Source organism: Pelmatolapia mariae, linkage group LG8, assembly GCF_036321145.2.
Source record: "Pelmatolapia mariae isolate MD_Pm_ZW linkage group LG8, Pm_UMD_F_2, whole genome shotgun sequence".
Taxonomy (NCBI): domain Eukaryota; kingdom Metazoa; phylum Chordata; class Actinopteri; order Cichliformes; family Cichlidae; genus Pelmatolapia; species Pelmatolapia mariae.
In genome coordinates this window covers 5,584,269-5,604,181 of record NC_086234.1, presented here as the reverse complement: position 1 = coordinate 5,604,181, position 19,913 = coordinate 5,584,269, and the positions used below count along the sequence as shown (strand labels likewise).

The 19,913-nt window shown below is 39.6% G+C and overlaps 2 protein-coding genes across 4 annotated transcripts; one reads left to right on the top strand and one right to left on the bottom strand.

Annotated features, from left to right (window-relative positions):
- Positions 1–3,601: 3,601 nt before the first annotated feature.
- calcoco2 (calcium binding and coiled-coil domain 2) lies at positions 3,602–14,310 on the top strand. Of its 2 annotated transcripts, none has more exons than XM_063482575.1 (15): positions 3,602–3,704; positions 4,206–4,386; positions 4,471–4,573; positions 5,226–5,386; positions 10,141–10,266; positions 10,369–10,494; positions 10,570–10,662; positions 11,212–11,309; positions 11,401–11,470; positions 11,733–11,897; positions 11,983–12,171; positions 12,802–12,939; positions 13,037–13,166; positions 13,512–13,528; positions 13,827–14,310. In XM_063482575.1, the coding sequence occupies exons 2-15, from the start codon at positions 4,219–4,221 to the stop codon at positions 13,980–13,982; spliced, it is 1,740 nt and encodes a 579-aa protein (XP_063338645.1). In that variant the 5' UTR covers positions 3,602–3,704; positions 4,206–4,218; the 3' UTR covers positions 13,983–14,310. The 2 variants fall into 2 exon arrangements, with proteins under 2 accessions (XP_063338645.1, XP_063338646.1); XM_063482576.1 differs by having other exon boundaries at positions 3,633–3,728.
- A 1,009-nt stretch (positions 14,311–15,319) lies between these two features.
- Positions 15,320–19,664, bottom strand: snf8 (SNF8 subunit of ESCRT-II). 2 transcript variants are annotated; one of them, XM_063482578.1, is made up of 9 exons: positions 19,561–19,664; positions 19,322–19,393; positions 18,869–18,919; positions 18,212–18,350; positions 17,420–17,524; positions 16,877–16,949; positions 16,591–16,732; positions 16,068–16,142; positions 15,320–15,813 (listed from the first exon to the last, which is right to left on the bottom strand). In XM_063482578.1, exons 2-9 carry the CDS (start codon positions 19,370–19,372, stop codon positions 15,676–15,678), a joined length of 774 nt encoding a protein of 257 aa, XP_063338648.1. In that variant the 5' UTR covers positions 19,373–19,393; positions 19,561–19,664; the 3' UTR covers positions 15,320–15,675. The 2 variants fall into 2 exon arrangements, with proteins under 2 accessions (XP_063338648.1, XP_063338647.1); XM_063482577.1 differs by having other exon boundaries at positions 19,322–19,656.
- Positions 19,665–19,913: the final 249 nt, after the last annotated feature.

The window sequence follows — 19,913 nt, the reverse complement described above, 5'->3', positions numbered from 1 at the left end:
ATTATAGTTTAATGCAGGGGTGTCGAACTGCTTGTTTGTTTGTTTGCCACATGGAACCAATTTTAGTGGATCAATAAAACCAAAGAAATACATATACATAAATTCTGGTCCATACATTTACAATACAAAAAGGATAAAGAGTTTTTCCATATTCAGTCAGCCTGCTGTTATCACAATGAAAAGCTTTAGGGTGATTCCTTATCAGAAGCATATTACTTCAGTTTGTCAGTAAAAGGGCCTGCAAAACTAGCAATAACCCACACAACATTCAGTAAAAACCAATGCCCATCCACTGGGCTGGATTTGACCTGTATTAAATGAGAGTAAGAGTCTCTGGAACAATCTGAAAATCAAATCAAAAAAGCCAGTCACTTCTTTCTAAGTTACATCTTTTATTCCCTAAACAATTTCTGTACATTTTTCATACAGCTGATTGGTCTTCATATGCTGTTTCCCCACAATGCTTGCTTTAGTATGCTGCTCCTGTAAAGCACTTTTGTAATGTGGCTTTGATAAGGACTATATATATTTTGACCAAACTCTTTATTGTAACTTTTAGTCAGTTCCTGTTCTCTTTGAAGCTATTTATGTTCATTTTGCACTTCCTTTTAGGCTGTCTAATCTTGCTGTGGTTTCTTTTTAGTTATAATTTGATTTTAGTCGTTTGTGTTCATTTTGCATCTTCTTTAGCTTCTTTTTGTTTCTCTTTGCAGATACAGATATTTTTGTTTTGCTTCATTACACCAAATGTAACTATTTTGATTCCTTCAATTACCATTTAAATGCTGCACTCCCACTGGTAAATGTCACCTAGATTATACTTGTAGCAAAGAAGCGTGGATCGGGCACAGTAACGTTTAGAAAGTATTTTGAAGGTTAGCATGATACAAAGGGCGCAAATTACTTTTTTTTTTTTTCCCAAAAGTAAAAAGTATTCAAAAGAAAATGCATTGGTAGACTTCAAAGAGATTTTCTTTAAGGTACAGTATTGTATGTTATCAAGTTTATTCTCTAATTTAAGCTACCCACGGTGTTGAGGTGCTAACTTGAAATGTGACGATAAGCTCACGCAGAAAGGAGGCACAGGCTTACAGAGCTTCTCTTTTCGGAACCATCCTCAAGCCATTTTCACGCAAAAACGTCTCTAAATTTAAATTTCAGTGACAGGTTGCGAGTGTTTCTCCCAGTGCAGTAAAAAAACAAAACAAAAGAAGTTTATCTGTGCTTTTAAAATCAAGCAAACGTCTAGTAAAGAAAACTGACCGCACAGCTTGACGCTAGACGTGTTGTTTCTATGGCAACACAACGCCGACCTCTCCCCAGCTCGGTCAGTTTTAAAAAGCTTTAAAAAGGAAACAAAATGTGAATTTACCGATGGATGTGGTATCCTCTTGTTATCGGTGAGTAACACTAAGCGAGCAGCCTTCCGTATTGTTAATGTTGCTGGCGTGTCCTGCTCTTGGTCTTGGCTGGGAGGACCGAGGAGCCCTATAACCTACAAATGTAAACATGAGTCGAGGAGAAGACGAAGACCCTGTTAAGACTTTTAGCCAATCACAAGTCAGGGGTGTGAGAGTTCTCGTCTCTAATTGGTTGTTTGTTTCACCGATGAGGAAAACTGCATCAACAGGTGCACCACGTATCCCATGCGTGAAATACTGTGAATCTTTGTTTTGCTTTCTTTTGTTCTTGTTTTTATTGCAGCACTCAGAAAAGTTTTCAGTCACAATACATAATAGAAGATTTTCGGTATAATTCTAATCATTTTAGGTACTCAAAGCAAAAAATATGTTTTTTAAAAAAGATGTGCAAAAAAGGATTTTGAAGGAAATGTTATTTTGTAAAAGACAGACATTTCAGTGTGGCAAAAGCTAAAAAGAAAACCCACTGAATTCTTAAAAGTATGACAAGAGGTAGTAAAAATGTTGGGAGTCTTGCAGGTTTTAAAGTCATAACTACAGAAAAAGAGCCTGGCTCCCTCTTGTGTTTCCATCTCTAGTTGTAAGCAAAGTGTTAAAATTGGACTACATTTCCCAAGATGCAGCCATCATTAGAATGCCTTCACAGATAATCTGAAACAAGAGGTCCAAGCCTTTGTGCATACTGACTATAAGTTGTGTGTCTTACTGCTTCGGTAGTTTTGTATTTTTAATTTTATTGCATTCAGCCCGTAGTTTTTATTCATCTTAACTTGTAACCTTATAAAAGTATACACACACACACACACACACTTTATATTACCTTTATTCTTACACACACTTTGACTCACTTATGCAGCTTTCTTGTAATTTCTTTAAGGAGTCTTCAGGAATATTTTTAGAGATGTCTTGAAGGACATTCAAAGCTGTTCTTTGGATGTTGGCTGCCTTTAGCTCTGTTCTCTGTCGGAATGATCACACACTGCTTCAATAATTCTGAGGTCTGGGCGCCATGAATCATGGAGGCCAGTCCATGAGTGATGGTGTTCCACTCTGTGATTTTTCTTTCCTTGTATGGTCTTACTGCATTGGCTGTGTGTTTGGGACCATTGACATGCTGAAAAATAAAACTGTTGCCAATCAGACGCTTTCCAGATGGTATTGTATGGTGAGTCAAAATCTGACCTTGTTTCTTTGCATTCATAATTCCAACAATGATGACAAAATCCCAACACCACCGCCAAACCATGACAGAGCATCCACTGTGTATTACAAATGGTTGTGTCCATTAATTTCAAGTTTGGATTCATCAGACCTGTCAACACTGAATTTCAGTCCAGTTCTGGTGTAATCTGGCATGCCTCTGCCCTTCCTCCCACTTTCCCTTTATTAAGCACGACTTCTTGACAGCCATCCTTACACTGAGACCATTTCTGATGAGGATTCGGTAAATAGTAGATGAATCAACTGAAAGGTCAGATCTTTTTTGTGTAGACCTGCTATGTCTCCTTTACCCTCCACTTTTCCACTTTCCTCAAATTAAGTGACATACAGAAAACCACAATAAGATATGCACCTTGTCGATGCACAAGTACTATTTTACACCTGTTAAACTGTGTTATCTTTGGTATTTTTCATAGCTTACACTAAAGAAATATCAAGAAATTATGTGTTTCTGCGGTGGTAACAAAGTGCCTAAAGATACAGTTTAAAATTGGTTCTTTGCTCAGTTTTCTGTTATCTGTAGACAACATGGGTTCAACACTTCAGCTACATGCTTCTTTCAAGCTTGAATGAGTTATAGGTCAGTGTTAAGTGGGTTAATAAACAAAACATTCCTCTAAATGAGGAATGATCAAGTACGAGGACTGGACTAAAATCAGGGCAAAAGCATCCAATTTGAAAGACCTTCAGAAAGCCTGGAGGAGGTACAAATTACAAAATATGAAAAACTGAAGGGAAGGGTTAAAACAATGTTTAAAATGTATTGTTTAAATAAATATTATTTTTTAAAGCACTATTCAGGTTCTCAGGACTAGACAAATATAACATATAATCATTCATATCTGACATCTGCAAAGAGCTTTAAAAGTTTTTCTGGGTTTCCCCCCGAGGCATGAGGTTTTAAAAGATTGTTTTCAGCTCTTACGTGACATGCCCGAAAAAAGCCCCTTCTGCGTCACTATGAGGTTTGTAACGTTTACGTGCTGGCAAAACAAATATCCGACGAGCATGTGAAGGCAGCACTCAGCTGGTAGTTCCCTGAGCAGCAGACGTCGGAGCAAGGTACTGACAACTGACAGAAAATATGTGAGTTTTATGTGTTTAGTCGAACATCTGACTGCGATTTTAGGATTATTAGAAGAGTTTCTGTTGTAGTTTTTATCTTGTATGCGTGGAAGACGTCGGTTAAGTCCAGGGTGCGGTCTTTTAGGCTGTTTTGCTTTCGATTTCTTTTCTTTTTTTTAATGATCTATCGTGAGTTTACGGCCTTCAAAAGTTTATAAAACACATTTAAGGTCATCGGCTGGCAAGGGGGATGTCTTAAAAATAGCATTTAAGTCATTTCAGTTGTAGGAAAGTTGATTTTCAGACCGTTTTTGGAGCGTAAACAGTCAAAGAATAGAACAATGGTAAGTGCGCAAAAGCAAATAAGCAACAACATCAGGAGGAGGCCTGTAACACCGGTACTGCTTTCTATCCTGACACCGAGAGCTTGCTGCACCTGTTCTCATCTGTCAGCGTCCTGAAATGTTTCATCATCGACCTTTATATGTTTTCTGGCAGACTGCATCTCAGCATGGAGAGCAGCACTACAGAGGTAGCAGACCACTCGGCGCGCACCTTCTCCCAGGTGGTGTTCATCGACATCCCTCAGTCATACCCACCGTCCACCCACGTCACCTGCAGCTACACCCTCACTGCGGCCTTCCAGCCCAACCCCAGGGACTGGGTGGGCATCTTTAAGGTGGGCTGGATCAATTAAATCCTCAACTTTTTATAAATGTTAAATCAAAGAATGTCCTTCTTAAGCTTTTCTACCCTTTTCCAGGTGGGGTGGACCACAACAAAGGATTATCATACCTTTGTGTGGGTGGAACCATGTATGGATGTAGTTGGGGAACAGACAGTGACAAGGCAAGCTTTCTTTAAGGGTAAGAAATGCTTTCACTTCTGTTTCCAGGTGAATGTGTTTGGCTGTGTTTGTAGTGTACACCCTAGTTGTGTCTTAAATGCAAACAGTTTAGGATTAAATCTGTTTTTCCTGAGCTGCTGTGACAATGATCTGCACAGACAGATATGATTGTATCCAGGTTTCACACACAGATTCATATTTTTCTTTTTGTTTTTTGTCCAGTTAAAATGGCAGAAGCTTAGAGTTCAAACAATCCATCACCGGTTTTTCAGCTTTACAATAAAGTATCCACATATTTTATGCCTCAAAGAGGTGAAAGTACCCAATGTTTTGCACACAAGAAAGTCAATGTTATATAACCAAAATCTAAGCTTTTACAGAGCCTTATTTTCATAATAATGAAACTTTTCTTGATATTTGGTTTTTTAACTTGTCAATCAGAAACCATTTTTAGCCAATTTTACAAGAACATGTAAAAACAAATCTATCATTCTGGCATCTTCAGGGTTTTTTGTGTGTTCAGTTTATTGGGGGAGTTTAAAATGTAATATGGATCTTTTTACATTTTTTAGCATTTTATTGATTGAGAAACAAAATAATAAACGTTTCAAAGAGCAGTGAGAGTTTTTGATTCATCATGACATCAAGATCTCGCTATCCGTTTCCTTCAGATTACTACCTGCCCAAAGATGAGATCGAGTTCTACCAGTTCTGCTACGTCGACAGCACCGGTCAGGTGCGAGGAGCCAGCACTCCTTTCTGTTTCAGAAGCCCTGCGGAGCAAAGCCTGGAGAGCAGCCCGGACGACGACCTCCTGGTTATCACAACACAGGTAAGTGACTTAAACCAGACATAAAAGAAGCGGCAGGGTAGCCAGGGTAATGTAGTGAGGAGTGATGTGGTGTTGAACAAGCTGGAGATAGGCTTCGAGACTCTGATTAGAGGGTATTACAGCAGATGACGCCAAGGAAAAAGATGCATAACTTTTGAAATATTTTTCCACTTGGTGAAAGCATGGCAGCGTCACCTTGTTGATATGTATGTCAGAGAGTTACAGATCGCACCCAGATGGTGGGCGGAGCTTGATGTTGAAGGACTGGTTTTTGACGTTAATTTCCAAGCTGCAGGTCAGGTATGTAAGGCCAAATAAAAGAGGGTTTACAGCCTCAGAGGTTCATAAGTGCCATTCCAAAGGCTGGATAAATGGGGAGGGTTCAACCATTGTAAAATCTTTGTGAATCCATCTGCTGTGGGAAATAACAAAGCTAAAAGTACCTATATTTGGAGTAACTAAGCTGTAGGAAGTTTTCTGACATCCAGAAATGAAGCTGCAAGACAAAAAACAAGAGGCCACCTTAAAACCATCTTAAAATATGGAGCTCAGCTTTGTGACGGTACAGCAAATAAAGATGCCTCATATGCCACGTTAATGAATCAAAAATTTAAAACACCATGAAAAAAAGAAAGCCTTTTGCCCACCTACACTCGCCACCTTTCAAATTACTTCTTCAAGCTTCAAAGCGAGTTCATAGCCTCACAAATGTAAAAGGCTCATCTGGAACGCCATCACGCTGACAAAATCCAGCCACAGACACCCAGACGTGCAGTATGAACGCATGAGAAGTATTTAAACCAGTTCTGTGGCATTTCCTGCTGCAGTAGGTGCTTTGTTATGATGATGCATACACAGACTCAAAGTGAAAACATTACAAGCTTTGCTGTCTAAGCTGGTAAAAACAAGTTATACATTCTAATAACAAAGCCTTTAAAAAGACTGTTACGGTCCTAGCAGGGCCTCCTAGCAGGGTCTCCTCCTGACATTGTCCTGGAGTGGGTGTGGTCTCTCACCCCCCTGCCTAGGTGCCGTCCGTTTGGTACAGCTGACTCCCATCAGCAGTTAGAGGTACTTAAGGCCAGGGATAGGTGAGCTCTAGGCCAGAACCAAGCCAGGTAATTATAGACCGATAGCTTTACCATCACATATATGTAAAGTTGTAGAGAGAATGATAAATGAAAGATTAATGTATTATGTAGAAAGTAGAGGATTTATCTAAATATCAAAGTGGATTTAGAAGAGGGAGAAGTACTATGGATCCAGTATTGTGTTTGGAGCATGAAACTAGGAGGGCTCAAATAAATAAAGTGTGTGTGGTGGTAGTGTTTTTCAATATAGAGAAAGCTTATGATATGATGTGGAGAGAAGGTTTGTTAATTAAAATCCATAAATTGGGTATTAGGGGGCAGATGTATAGGTGGATTTTGGATTTTTTTTAAAGGGTACGCAAATACAAGTGAGAATTGTAAAGAGTGTTAGGGTTCCTGGGTCGTTGACCCAGTGGTTTCTGTTTTGTACCCTTTATTTGTGTTCTCTTCTTAGTTTATTTTTGTGAAGGTTTTGGTTTCTGTTTTGCATTTCTATTTTTTCCCCCAGTTCTTCTTGGTGTTTGATTATGTAGTTCTCAGGTTTTGGTTTCCATACTCCCTCTATTCTGTGTCCAGTCAGTGTCTGTGTCTGCCCTGTTCCCACGTCTCTGTTACAGTGCCTGCTTGTGAGTCTGTGTCTATAAGTTCAGTCTGTGTTTCCTGTTTTACTTTGAAAGTCCGTATCTCATGTTAATGCGTCTGGTTTTGCTTCCTTTGTCTCGTCAGCCCTGTTTTGTCCCAGCTGTGTTTCCCTCCTGTCTCTCATCTTTTGATTGCCCCCTCTGTGTATTTAAGCCCTGTGTTTCTGTGTCAGTGTCGCGATCTACCATCATATTGTACTGTGTGTTCTGTCTGCCAGCCTGCCGCGTTAGTTTATTTTGTATTGTAGTTCAGCCAGTTTTCTGTTTTGCTGTCCAGCATTAAAGCTGTATTTGAGTTCCCTTTTTGTTTCCGTGAGTCTGCATTTTGGGTCCTTTTCCTGCCTGCACACAGCCTTCACATGACAGTTATTCAGGAGAGGTTTTCTGTAGAGAACGGGACTCCTCAGGGGAGCATAGTGAGTCCCTTGTTATTTTCTCTAATGATTCATGATGTGTTTAATGATATAGAGCGTGGGGTGGGATGTTCACTTTTTGATGGAGCCTTATGGAGGAAAGGGAGGAATGTAGAATTTATTGTAAAGAAGCTGCAGGAAGAAGTTAGTAAAGTTGAAGAGTGGTCGTATAAGTGGGGCTTCAAATTTTCAGTTTGATAAGACTAAGACAATGATTTTTACAAAGAAAAGGGTCAGTGAGGAAGTTAAAGTGAAGCTATACGGCGTGGAATTAGAAAGTATGAGGAAATTTAAGTTTCTGGGTTTGTGGTTGGATGGGAGGGTAACTTGGGGTGCACACATTCAGGAATTGGTGGGTAAGTGTAAAAAGGTTTTAAATATTTTGAGGTGTTTAGTTTGGGGGGGATTGGGGAGCGAATAGGGAATCCTTGGGGGCCATATACGCTGGGTTGGTGAGGTCAATGTTAGATTATGGTTGTGTGGCATATAATTCGGTAGCAGACACTACTCTTGGGAAATCAGATGTTATTTGGTATCAGGTGTTAAGACTTTGTACTGGGGCATTTAAAACAATGCCTACTGTAGCCTTGCAGGTGGAGATGGGGGAGATGCCACTAGGATTGAGGAGAGAACATCTTAGATTGAATTATTGGGCAAATTTACAGGGTTGGGGCAGGATCACCCTAAACTAGAAGTATTTAAACCTTGCTGGTAGAAAGAAAGAAGGGAATTAAAGAACTTTGGATGGGTGGGGGGGGCTAGAGAATTTAATTTGGATCAGTTAGTCATATGTCAACGAGTGCCGTGGCCTGCAATCCCTCCATGGATACTTCCTGAAGCAGTAATAGATTTTGCATTATTGGACAAGAAGAGTAAGGATAGGATAGCCAGTCTAGACTCCCATTCAGTTCAGGGTTACATTGAACAGTATGATGGGTATGTGCAAGTATATACGGATGCTTTAAAGAATCCAGCTAGTCAAGCGGGGGTAGCAGTGGTGATTCTGGATTTTATGGTAGAAATTGGGAAGAGAATAAATGATGGCTTGTCTGCGTTTACAGGAGAAATGATAGCAATTCTATTAGCGGTTCAGTGGGCGGAAGAGATGAGGCCATTGAAAGCAATTATTTGTTCAGATTCAAGAGCAGCCTTGCTCAGTCTACAGAGCGATCATTCAGAAGGTCGATCAGATATTTTAATAGAGATTCGGCAAACTCTTTTCAGAATACATATGATGGGTCTGGTAGTAGTGTTTGCATGGGTCCCGGCTCACTATGGGGTGAGGGGGAATGAAGAAGCAGATAGGTTGGCAAAGGAAGCCACTTATCATAGGATAGATGATCTGGCGGTGAGGTTTGGTCAAGCGGATTAAGAGTATTATAAAGCTAGAAATGAGGGGTAGATGGCAAAAACAGTGGGAAGAAGAAAGGAGGGGAAGGTGCTTATATAAAATTCAAAAGGGGGGTAGGAGAAAGGAGAGCCACAAGAAGGAGTAGGCGAGAGGAGGTGGTGGTGTCAAGAATGAGATTTGGACATACAGGATTGAATTCTACACTATTGTTGATAGGGAAACATAATTCAGGGAAATGTGGTTATTGTGGACAGGAGGAAACTTTAGAACATGTTATTTTGCAGTGTTGGAAGTATAAGGTAGAGAGGAGACAACTGGTCCAAAGTCTCAGTAACATTAAAATGAAATTGTCTCTATTAAGTTATTGCAAAAGGAGTCAGAGAATAAAAGTTATCAGGCTTTGTTTTAAGTTTTTGAGAGAAGGAAGATTGCTTGGAAGGATATGAAGGTGTGTGTGTGTGTGTGTGTGTGTGTGTGTGCTGCTTGACTCCTGCTCTGTGAAGAGGAGTGGGTCTGGTGATTAACCTTTTGTTTTGCTTAATTTTTCAGGGCTTTTGACCAACTACTCAGTTTCGTTGTTTTCTTCTTCTTCCTTTTTTTTTTTTTTTTTTTTTTTTTTTTTTTTAATGGTGATAGCAGTTTGACCGTCTCTGAGTTTTGTTGGAATGTAAATAAAACCTTTTAATTTAACAATTTTACCTCTTTCTCTCCTTTTTCAACCCGGATACTTTTTGTTACTTCCCCTCATCCCCTAGACCTTTTTAGGGGAACGTAACACTTACTTAAATCTGGGGCCAATTGCAGGTCTGACCTGTACATCCAGAACTGTCATTCTTGGGGTTTTGTATTGTATTTGTTGGTTAGTGATCTCATTTATGTGTTGTCCTGTGAACTGACTTGTCTTTTAGCCTAATTCCTTGAGGGTTTTTATTTTTCTAGCCCAAGTCTCATCTTTGCCTGTCTGAATTCTCGCCTGCGTGAGCGTCTTCCCCACCTTATCTCCACCTGCACCCCTTTCAACCCTGTGTACATTCAGGGCTATTGAAGAGCTTCTGAAGATGTTTGTTTTAGCCAAAAAAAACGTATCTGTGATCCCTGAGCGGTCTTTGCTCGCCATTATACTTCTAATACTTCAGAGGGGTTAAATGCAGTGCTTGCTTCTGACTTTTGTCTCTCCAACAACACATGAGAGCAGGTTGCAGTGTCTGAAAAGTAAACGGAGCTTTTTATTGACGTGTTTGTTTTTTCCTTTTTCCAGGACCAAGTCGAGCAGAGCTTACGCGAGAAAGCTGAAATGCAGAAAGAGCTGGATCAGATAAGAGCTGAAAACGAAACCTTGAAGAGTGCTCTACTGAGGGAGCAGCAGCAAGCTGCCAGCTTAAAGGTCCGCTTATCTTATTTTCCATTTGTCTTGTGCAACAGAGAAAATAGTAAAGTGTAAGCTGAACTTTGGTAAGCTGACTCAATGTTATTGATTCTCACACAGGGGCAGAATGAGCAAAAAGAGAAAGAAAAAGCTGAACTGGCCACTGAACTGGATCAAACCAAGCAACAGATTGAAAACGTCAGAAGCTCTTTGCAGCAGCAGCTGAAAGAAAATGACAGCTTGAAGGTTTGCCCTCGCTTCACATTTTACATCTAAACTCAGCACTTCGGCATCGGTGTAAAAACTTATGTTTGATGTTAGGAGGAGATGGTGATCCAGATGACGAAGCAGATGGAGATACAGCAGGGCAGCGTCACTGAGAGGAGGGAGCGGAGTTCATCGAGAACGAGCGAGGTAAGATGGATTCTGTCTCACTGTTAGACGGTCTAAAGTAAGTGAGCTTTGTTAAGTGGGAGCTTTGAACACCACCAATGTTTGGTTCTGGGCTACATGTGGACTAATCCACTGTCCAGCTCCCAAAGTGCTGAAAGGAAAATCGCGTTATGCTGGATTTGAAGTAATAAGCTGTAATATTTGATGTTTATGTTGCATTTTTAATATGCTTTGAGTTCTAAAGGTCTCAGTGATGATCTCAGTATGATTTCCCGGTTAAATTAAAAGTAAATAAAGAAGTCTGTAGAGCCAGTTTGCTCAGTGCAAGCCGTGTTTGTGCAAATTATGTGTGCAAGCAAACTTTTTCTTTTTTTTTTTTAACTGCCACACTTCACTCTAATGGCAGATATAAAAAATAAAAAATTCTTGATACCACAGTCATAGTTTTGTAAAATATTTGTTTTTCTTTCCTTTTTTCATCATTTTCAATCTTAGTTTCACATGTCAAGTGAACCCTTCTCCTATGCCCCCGATCTGAATCTTACAGTAACGTCTTCCTTGTTTTTACAGGAGAAATACGATCGAGCTGTGCAGAAGATCAACCAGCTGAAAGACGAGCGTGAAAAGCTGAAGGAGGCGATTGAGGCCCAGAGTGAGGAGATCTCCAAGTGAGTCGTTTTCTACTTCAAACCAAAACTTTTAGAACTTGTTTTTTTTTTTTTTCCTCTGCTTACTGATGCTCAAGTCTGTGCGTTTTAGGCTGAATGCAAAGGTCCGAGAAGGTGAACGGGAGCTGTTTAAAGCAAAGGACAGCATCCAGCTCATCGAGGTAAATCTTTAGTTAACTTTATGTACTGCTGTGATCATTTTAAATGGGCTGGCCTCAGAGTTCATCCATTCAGTTGTCATTTATTTAGAACCAGAAAAATACAAAAATATATATTGTATGTCTCCAAAAGTTGATTCTGTTCATCTGGACGTAGCGTTTCTGGATGTCAACGCTACGTCCAGATGAACAGAATCAACTTTTGGAGATTTACTTTCCTGGATGATTGAGAATGCATCAAGACATATATATTGTATGCTGGCAGGTGGACCTTCAGAGCAGCAGGAAAGAGAAAGAGAGGCTCGCTGCAGAACTGCAAAGACTGCAGAGCCTCAACTACAACGTGGACAAAATGCAGAGAGAGAACCAGGACTTACAGAGGAGGCTTTCAGTGCAGGAGACTCAGCAGAGCCCTTCGGATGACCTAAAGGTGCGAACAGGTTCAAAAAAAGGGGATCGTAACCTCCTAAAAAAAGTATCTAATTTCATGGCTTAAAGATGCATCTCCTCCTTAGTTTCAGTGTCAGACTCTTACCAGACAGCTACAGGAGACTCAGGCCAAGCTGGCAGCTGAAAAGGAGGAGACCAGAAACACCAAGATACGTAATGAGTATTTGGAGAAGGAGATGCAACAAATCCGGGATCAGCTGGAGAACGTGTGCAAAGCATTGGATGTCGAAAAACGAAAGAGCAGCAAATTTGAGGTGAATCTATGTGAAATTTTAAGCTTTTAAGATTTAATTTTTATCTGGTGTTTTTTTTTTTTTTTTTTTTTTTTTTTTTTTTTTTTTTTTTTTTTTGTTGTTTTGTTTTGTTTTGTTTTGTTTTGTTTTTTTGGGGGGAGGGATTCCTGCTCAAGCTCCACCTAAATCAGAATGAGCAAGAAAAATCAGCTGATAGTCATTAAAATACATATAAATAAATAAAGATAGAAGAAACGCTGAGAAAATTAAATTAAATGATGCTATATTTATCATGTGCATATTGAACTCTGAGCTACTGTCCAGAGTGCATGAAATTAAGTGCCTAAACTCATGATATAATATAAAGGTACAGACTAAAAATTCAGCTTATTATTTTTTAATATTTAGCTGATCTGATACTTTGTGAGAAATGTGCAAATATCAAACCCCAAGAGCCCCTGAACTCGACTCCATATGACACCTTTGGATTGGACCTCATTATAGTTCTCAGCGGGTTCGACACAGGCTGGAAATTCTTTAGACTTGAGCTGTTTTAATTCTGTGGTTTATTATCATTTTGGAATTTTTGACCTGCAGTTTGTCTGTTGGACGTTTCTGAAAATTGAACTTGGTTTTCTTTGATTTTTTCAGTTGCAAATCCATGAAGTTAATGAAGTGTTGGCAGATAAGAACATCGCCATAGAGGAAAGTGAGTCGACCATAAATCGGAAAGACAATCAGATCACACTCCTGACACAAGAGAAGGAGGAGCTTGCTCGAGAAAACCAGGTACACACAATAACGCTGGCTCTACTCAGTAGCTGTTCAGACTCAGAATCACTTTAAAAAAAAAATGTTGACACCTCAACTGTGTTTATTTTGCCAGACTCTCAAAGAAAACATTCAGGACCTGCGCAGACTTTACACAGAGCCCCCTACGACTCCTGCAGAACCTTTGTACTTGCAGCCAGATGACGACGCACCACCTGCTTCAACCCACGTTTATGAAACCATAGGTGGGAAATGGTCTCACACATGTACTGTCTAAAACCTACCAAATCTGAAGAAAATACTAACTTTAGTATATTTAGCTATTTACACAAACTTTTACCTTGATGTTACACCCCCTCTAAGTTCTGAGGGGCGACTTGGAGTGTGGTTCTTCCTGTTAATTGTCGAGCATTTCCAAGCCCTCAAAACTTCATGTGTACAGGACATACCTGCATGAAATCATGAAGCTCTGTTAAGAACTGCACTTATTTCATGCCTGTAACGTGCTTTCATTTAAAGATTCGTATCACTGTGTAGGTGAAAAATTCTCCTTTTATGGCACTAACTGCTTTTCTTCTGTCTCATTGCAGGACCAGAGGACGAGGAGGTGAGTCAAATACTTTGCTTTTTATTTAAGTTTTTATATTTAATTCAGTCCAGCTTCACACCTACAGTGGTTTTAGTTTAGGATTTATTTTTTCCTGATAACCTTGGTGCAGATATCTTAACCAAAGCTGCCACAGAGTGACTCCCGTGGCATCTCTCCCCTCCAAAACACATTAATGAGAAAAGCGCCCCTCCCTCGAGTGACTCGGCTGTTTAGGGTTTATTTTTGAAGCGGATTTAAAACTTAATCCGCTCGCTATTCCATTACGACCCCTGATGTGCTGCCGTCTCCATTTCAGTCGCTGGTGTGTCGTCACTGCCGCGAGAGCTTCCCCGGCATCACCCAGGACGAACTGGATCAACACGAGCAGTGTCACCGCGTCTGCCCCTTCTGCACGATGCTCTGCGACGACATGGACCAGGCCACGTTTGAAGATCACGTCTACAGCCATTAGGAGAGAGAGCGGCAGCAGCGTGGTTTGAATAAGTCTTAAGAGATGGGTGGTTATAAATTTAAAAGTAACTTCTTGGCTTCAACATGTTGGCCTGCAGACACTGGAAACCTGCCTGTGTTACGTAATCCTTCGTAGCCTATGTTATTGCATTTAAATATAAAAACTTAAACGTAGACGGCACAACTTCTCTGCTTACATTTTGGCAAGTGCACACAGATATTTGGCTCTGCTGCTGGTATTAACACACGAAGTGTCAAACAAGTCAGTTAAACTAGACTACAGCCAAACGCCTCATTAAAACCTACTTAGGACATGCAAACTTCTGAATGCACGCTGAAAAATTCACACACACATTATAAAGACGCACCCGTGGTGGTTTCACATGAATTTAAAGGCTGGTTAGTGAATAAATCCTAAACATTATGAATATGGGAGCTATTTAGGCACACAAACACTGATGTTAAAGCCCTGCCACATGCAGAACATGTAATGTTTCGTACCACAAATCTGAGTCTACTTCTCCCACTTTTCTTAAGTTTTTCCACAGGCACTGGTTTGGCAAAGAAATTGGAAAGTTGTGTGGAAATTCAAGTTTCTTAATATTATAGGCTTTAACTGTATTGTAACGGTCCTCTAATCAGTAATCATAATGTGATGCTTCACTGCTGCAGAAGCCTCGAGGCAGATAGCCCGTCTCATTGGTGGTCACCCTAACATTGTGCTATCAGAGTATGTCGTTTTTGTTCTAAGTTTCTGAAATCAGGAAAGAATATCAGTCATGTATAATGGAAGAAGTATAGTTATGATAAAGACTCCACTCTGTCATATTTGCTGAAGAGATGATGGATAAAAGTCTGAAAAAGAACCTTAATTTACCTGGCCTGAACATCATCGGGGAGGATTTTAAAAAAACAAAAGCTGTATCCGTTTTTTGCTCGTTTTTCTTTCCAGCACGAGCGGGATGTGATATAATCTTAAAAAAAATGACCCCACTAGCAGTTTAAGATCCCATCTTTGTCTCAAAATCTTAGTAGTCTTTAGTTTCTCACACTGAAAGTCAGTTTTAAAGTTTTTACTTTTGAATATAGCCATCAGAAAATGTGTGTAATTTTATTAAATGATCCTTGCAGTTGATGAATATAGCATTTTAGGTTCAAAAGATTTAATATTGAAACTTTATGAAATATTAAATATATTATCCAGAGTTATTCATTTGTCTTTGCACTTATCTGTAAGAGGAAATTATGATCAGTTATAACCAGGTCATTTATTTAACCAGGTTTCTGATGATTTGAACATGTAAACTGATTGGTAACAAGTTTGAGTCAAAAGTCATATCAAGTAATAAATGTAAGTGCATTTTATTGCAGAATAATAAAAAATGTGCAACAAAACAGAATGATCTCGTTTATACATTTGGAAGAACTTTCTTCTAATCACCCAAAAACCTTGATATTATAAGCTGAATTCTTCTGCCGTGTGCTGGAGCTCCCTTTCACTGACTCTGCGGTAATATTAGTGCACTCTTTGGAAAGTTTCCCCTCCACATGTCCAAAAACTGATCTCAGGGAGTCCATGCTGCACGCCAGCTCCAGAGACCCAGCCAACTCCGTCACACGAGCCACCTTCTTCCCACAGGGCAGATTTTGTTTACCAACAAGCCTCAAGCTGCTGGTCCAGGGCCTCCCACAGCTTAAGGTGTCATCTGATTGGCCTCCTCCGGTGTGACGTCACGGGAAGTCAGCTCAGAGAAGAGCGCTGGCAGCCAGTACTGTGCCTCTCCAGCTGCCTGAGAGTCCAGCCAAGCCAGGCCTTCCTTCAGCAGGTGATCCTGGAAAAAGGACAGGAGAGTGAAACAGTTATTTTAGGCCCCAAATAAAAGAAACTTCTAGAACCTGAGGTCCAAAGAGATGTTGGTGCAAATAAAAAATACAGCGGATTAGTTTGAAGTACCGCAGGACTAAAGGAAGATGAAGAAACAGCCAAATGCCAGGATGTGCCCTGCTCCTCACAGACCTCGACCTTGATATATAATCTCCATCCTGGCTGCTTTCACACAGGTAAAGTGAGCTGATGTGTACTCACCAGCACGTGACACGCTCGCTCCTTCTCCCATTTTAGACTGTCCTTGATCTCACTCACTGTGACGTATCCCTTTTTCTGCAAACAAAAAGACGACTGACATTAGGGCACCAGAAACAGCCAGGATCTCACCTTTCAGAATAAAAGCCCTTTTCTCAGACAGAAAATCCTCAACATTGTCCTTTTACCTCTCCCTGCTGTGATCCTTAAATACATGGTGGCAATAAAATAAAATTCAGGCTGGAGGTTTATTTTACTGCATCACATTGGCAGACTGCCTTCATGGAGATAAAAATGGGACTTTTTTTTTTTGTTTGTTTTAGCCGTGAGATTTGTTTGATATGCAACAAAGTAGAGTTTGTCCAAAAAATTATGTAATGACATGAAAGTTACACAACCAAAATGTAATAAAGACCTCAGGATCGAGGATAAAGTACAAGAAGTCCTTAGGATGGTGTAAAAACAAGCACTTGATTATTTTTCAAGGCTGCTGATCGCTTTATGCTGAACTCTGGCTTCGTCTTACCTCGGCCAGCTGAAGAACCACAGTGTGGTCCATGTTGAGCTCAGCTGGGACTGACTGGACCAAGTAAGAACCACCAACGGGAATCATCCCAAACCCATTCCCCATCACCTTCAGTTTCTTTATGGCTCTCACCAAGTCGTCCCTGGGAAGCACATATTCAGCCACGTAATTTAAGGTTGATGTACAGCCATTAAATAATCCAAAAATAAACACCTTTAAGGCATTTTATGTCAATCAGTAGCACATGTTTCTATACTACACAACACGTTTGGTTGGTTACACTTACTGGCTCACGTCCTGAGCGTATTTACCGCGTCCTTTCAGTACTCTCTGATGGAGCTCATCCAGAGTAATCAGCCCTGAAAGAAAATGCACACATTGGGACTTTATTTAGTGATTTCAGAGCTGGGTTATAATTACCGGATTCAGTTCATGATTTGATTTTCTGCAATTCACTGTTACCTCTGATGTCTAAGATATTAATGCCAGCAGACTGCTGCAGGTAAATAAAGATGCAGGTTACTGTTGAATAGGAAGGGTCCTAACTGAGTGACCCAGAAGTATCTGCAGCTGTAATAAGAATCCTCTAAATACTAGGAAAAGGTGCTTCTGTGTTTCTTATTTACCGCATTTAGCAGAGGATACACTGAGCTAGCCTTTATGAAAGCAGGCCCAACATAATTAAGGAGTCTTATGTAAGTGCAGTCTTATTCTCTCAGCCCTTAAAAGTTCTCTTTCAGATATTTCCTTGACCTCATGATGTTTTCTACTGAGGCTGAGGAAAACAGTTTTTTGGGGGGGACTATTCACAGCCACTCTGCATACAAACCTCCATTTCTATGTTTCAGGGCAAGGCACACTTCAATGATCTGCACACCGAGTTCATAGTAGAAGTCACCAACTCCGAGCATCTCAGACCAAAACCCTTTACCGGCTGTGGAAAACAAAAAATTAAAACAGCACAGAAAAGGTTACGTCACTTGGATAAGCAGAAGAAAACAGACCTGAAACAGCCTGAAAACTTTAACTCCAGCTGTGATCATTTCCTTCTTTGCGATCAGTTTACTTGTCAAAGTTGATTCGTCACTAACATATTTACGTTTACAACCAGGCAGCCACTGCTCCAAGTTTTTTCACTGCAGGTTGCTATATGAAAATTTCGACTTACTAACTCAAACATGTGAAAAAATAACCTTATTACATTAAAATTTTGAGATAATAACCCAAACTTTTGACTTATGGATGTCAAAAAAATGTTTGTCTCAGTGGCAGAAACAGGCTGTGAGAGAAGTGTGTGGAGATTATCTACAAAGTGAAACACCTCAAATTAAAAAAACATGAAGGATACATGTTTACTAATAACTTTGCTCTCATACAACATGAATTTTTTCCAAATTAAACTTGTAAAGTGAATTAATTTGGGTCTATGTAGAAAAAGAACATAATTTTCCAAGTTTTGTATCGTGAACTTCACTTTTTTTTCATTCAAATTTACAACTTTGATCTCTAAAGTTCTGACCATATTCTCTGAATGGATCCCCATCCAGTCCCTTATTTATTTATTTTTTAATGCCACTAATATGCCAAAACATATGCTGATTATATCTCAAATCATTCTCACATGCAAGCGGGTCAACGCCGATGGTGGCACACATTTCCTGAAACTGGACCCTGAACTGTGGGTTCTTGCGGATCTCTTGTTTATGTTTGCTGGCAAATTCTTCAAGGTGGGTCTTGAAAGTTTCCAGCTGCTTGGACATCTAACAAAAAAGGGAAAAAAATGTTCAGTTGTAAAACTGGGGCTTCAATTGGGACTTATTTTCATAGTTTATTAGTACTGATAGCAAATTTCATATTCAAAATATCTTTTAGTCTGTGAAACATTCGAAAATAGCTCACCACAAGGTCACAGAATCTGAACCAACTACAATACCATCTGATTTCAATGAAACAAAAACTCCAAAACAAAAATATTCAATTAAAAAGACATATTGCCAAAAAAGCAAAGCTTTTCAATGGAAAGAATAGAAACTATTTATTATTATTATTATATATGTTTTGATTAATCAGTAAGCAAAAGGCGACAATCTCGAATAAATTAAGTGCATTTATTGCTATTTGAGGCCACCAATTTGCATTCAAGGAGTGTGTCAGTAAGCCAGTAAGATAAATAAATATACTAAATTTAACACAAGAGTGAAAACAAATAATCACACAATTTATGGTTTAATTTACGGATAATGGTTTCACTTCGCGGACAAAACTCACAGAAACTCACCTGCACTATTTGATCCTCAGCCAGAACAGTTCCTCTTTCTTTGTATTTGGCCTAAACAAACAAAACAAAGTACAAGTGAGATGAGAAAAATGTTGCTCCAGTTTCTACACTCATCATTGGCAGGCGGTTTTAATGTGTGTAAATAAGGGTTAACTGCTTACCAAGTGCATTTAAATAAAGGTTGGCATGATCTACAGATATTTATGATATCTTTGCCCACATTTACCTGCATATTACAAACTAATTCCTGGTATCATCATTACTGAATGATGAAGCAGCAGTAAATGGCTTTTGCAGGTGTATTGTGCTAAAATTAAACCACGGCAATAAAAAATATCTGCGGCTCACGTTGGCTGTTAAATACCTCCTGCCAGCTGGAATAAAGATAATACACATACGGCTAATGTGAGGCTCTAACTCCTCTTGAATCGCCGCTTTGAGTTACAGCGTTACCTCAGCCAGCTTCTTTTTGGCGATCGCCCCGGCGCCGACACCTCTCCGCATTTTGGTGATGTCTGTCCCAAACTGTAAGAGGAAGGTTAAAACTCGAAACTACGAGGTTATGGCACAATGACTCCTCTGCACAATTTTAAGGTAAAAATCTTGACCTAAGCTAAACTAATCCTAATTTAACGCATTGTCGCTCATAAATTCTTCCTGATTTCACCTCAAAGAACAAATGTAGCTCTTACATCACCGATCTGTAACTCCTGACGATTTTAAGGGCTGAAAAGTGAAGTTTTCTGGGATGTTTCACGCTAAATGATTGCAACTGCTTCCATTTTGTTTACAAGGAAGTAAACAGCTGAACAGTGTACTGAACACTGCCCCCTGGTGTTGGGGAGGATATAGCAGCTTGTTGCCGTTAATCCGTTTAAAGTTATTATCACAATTATCCTCTTCAGCAAATAATAATTGCTTCTTTGCATCATGAGATCCCTTTATATTATATTTTTGAAGAATTAACTTTATTTATTAGAAATTCTTATAAATTAAGAATTTCTGGCTGTTACAGCAGACAAAACCTTAAAAATAGCATTAGAAA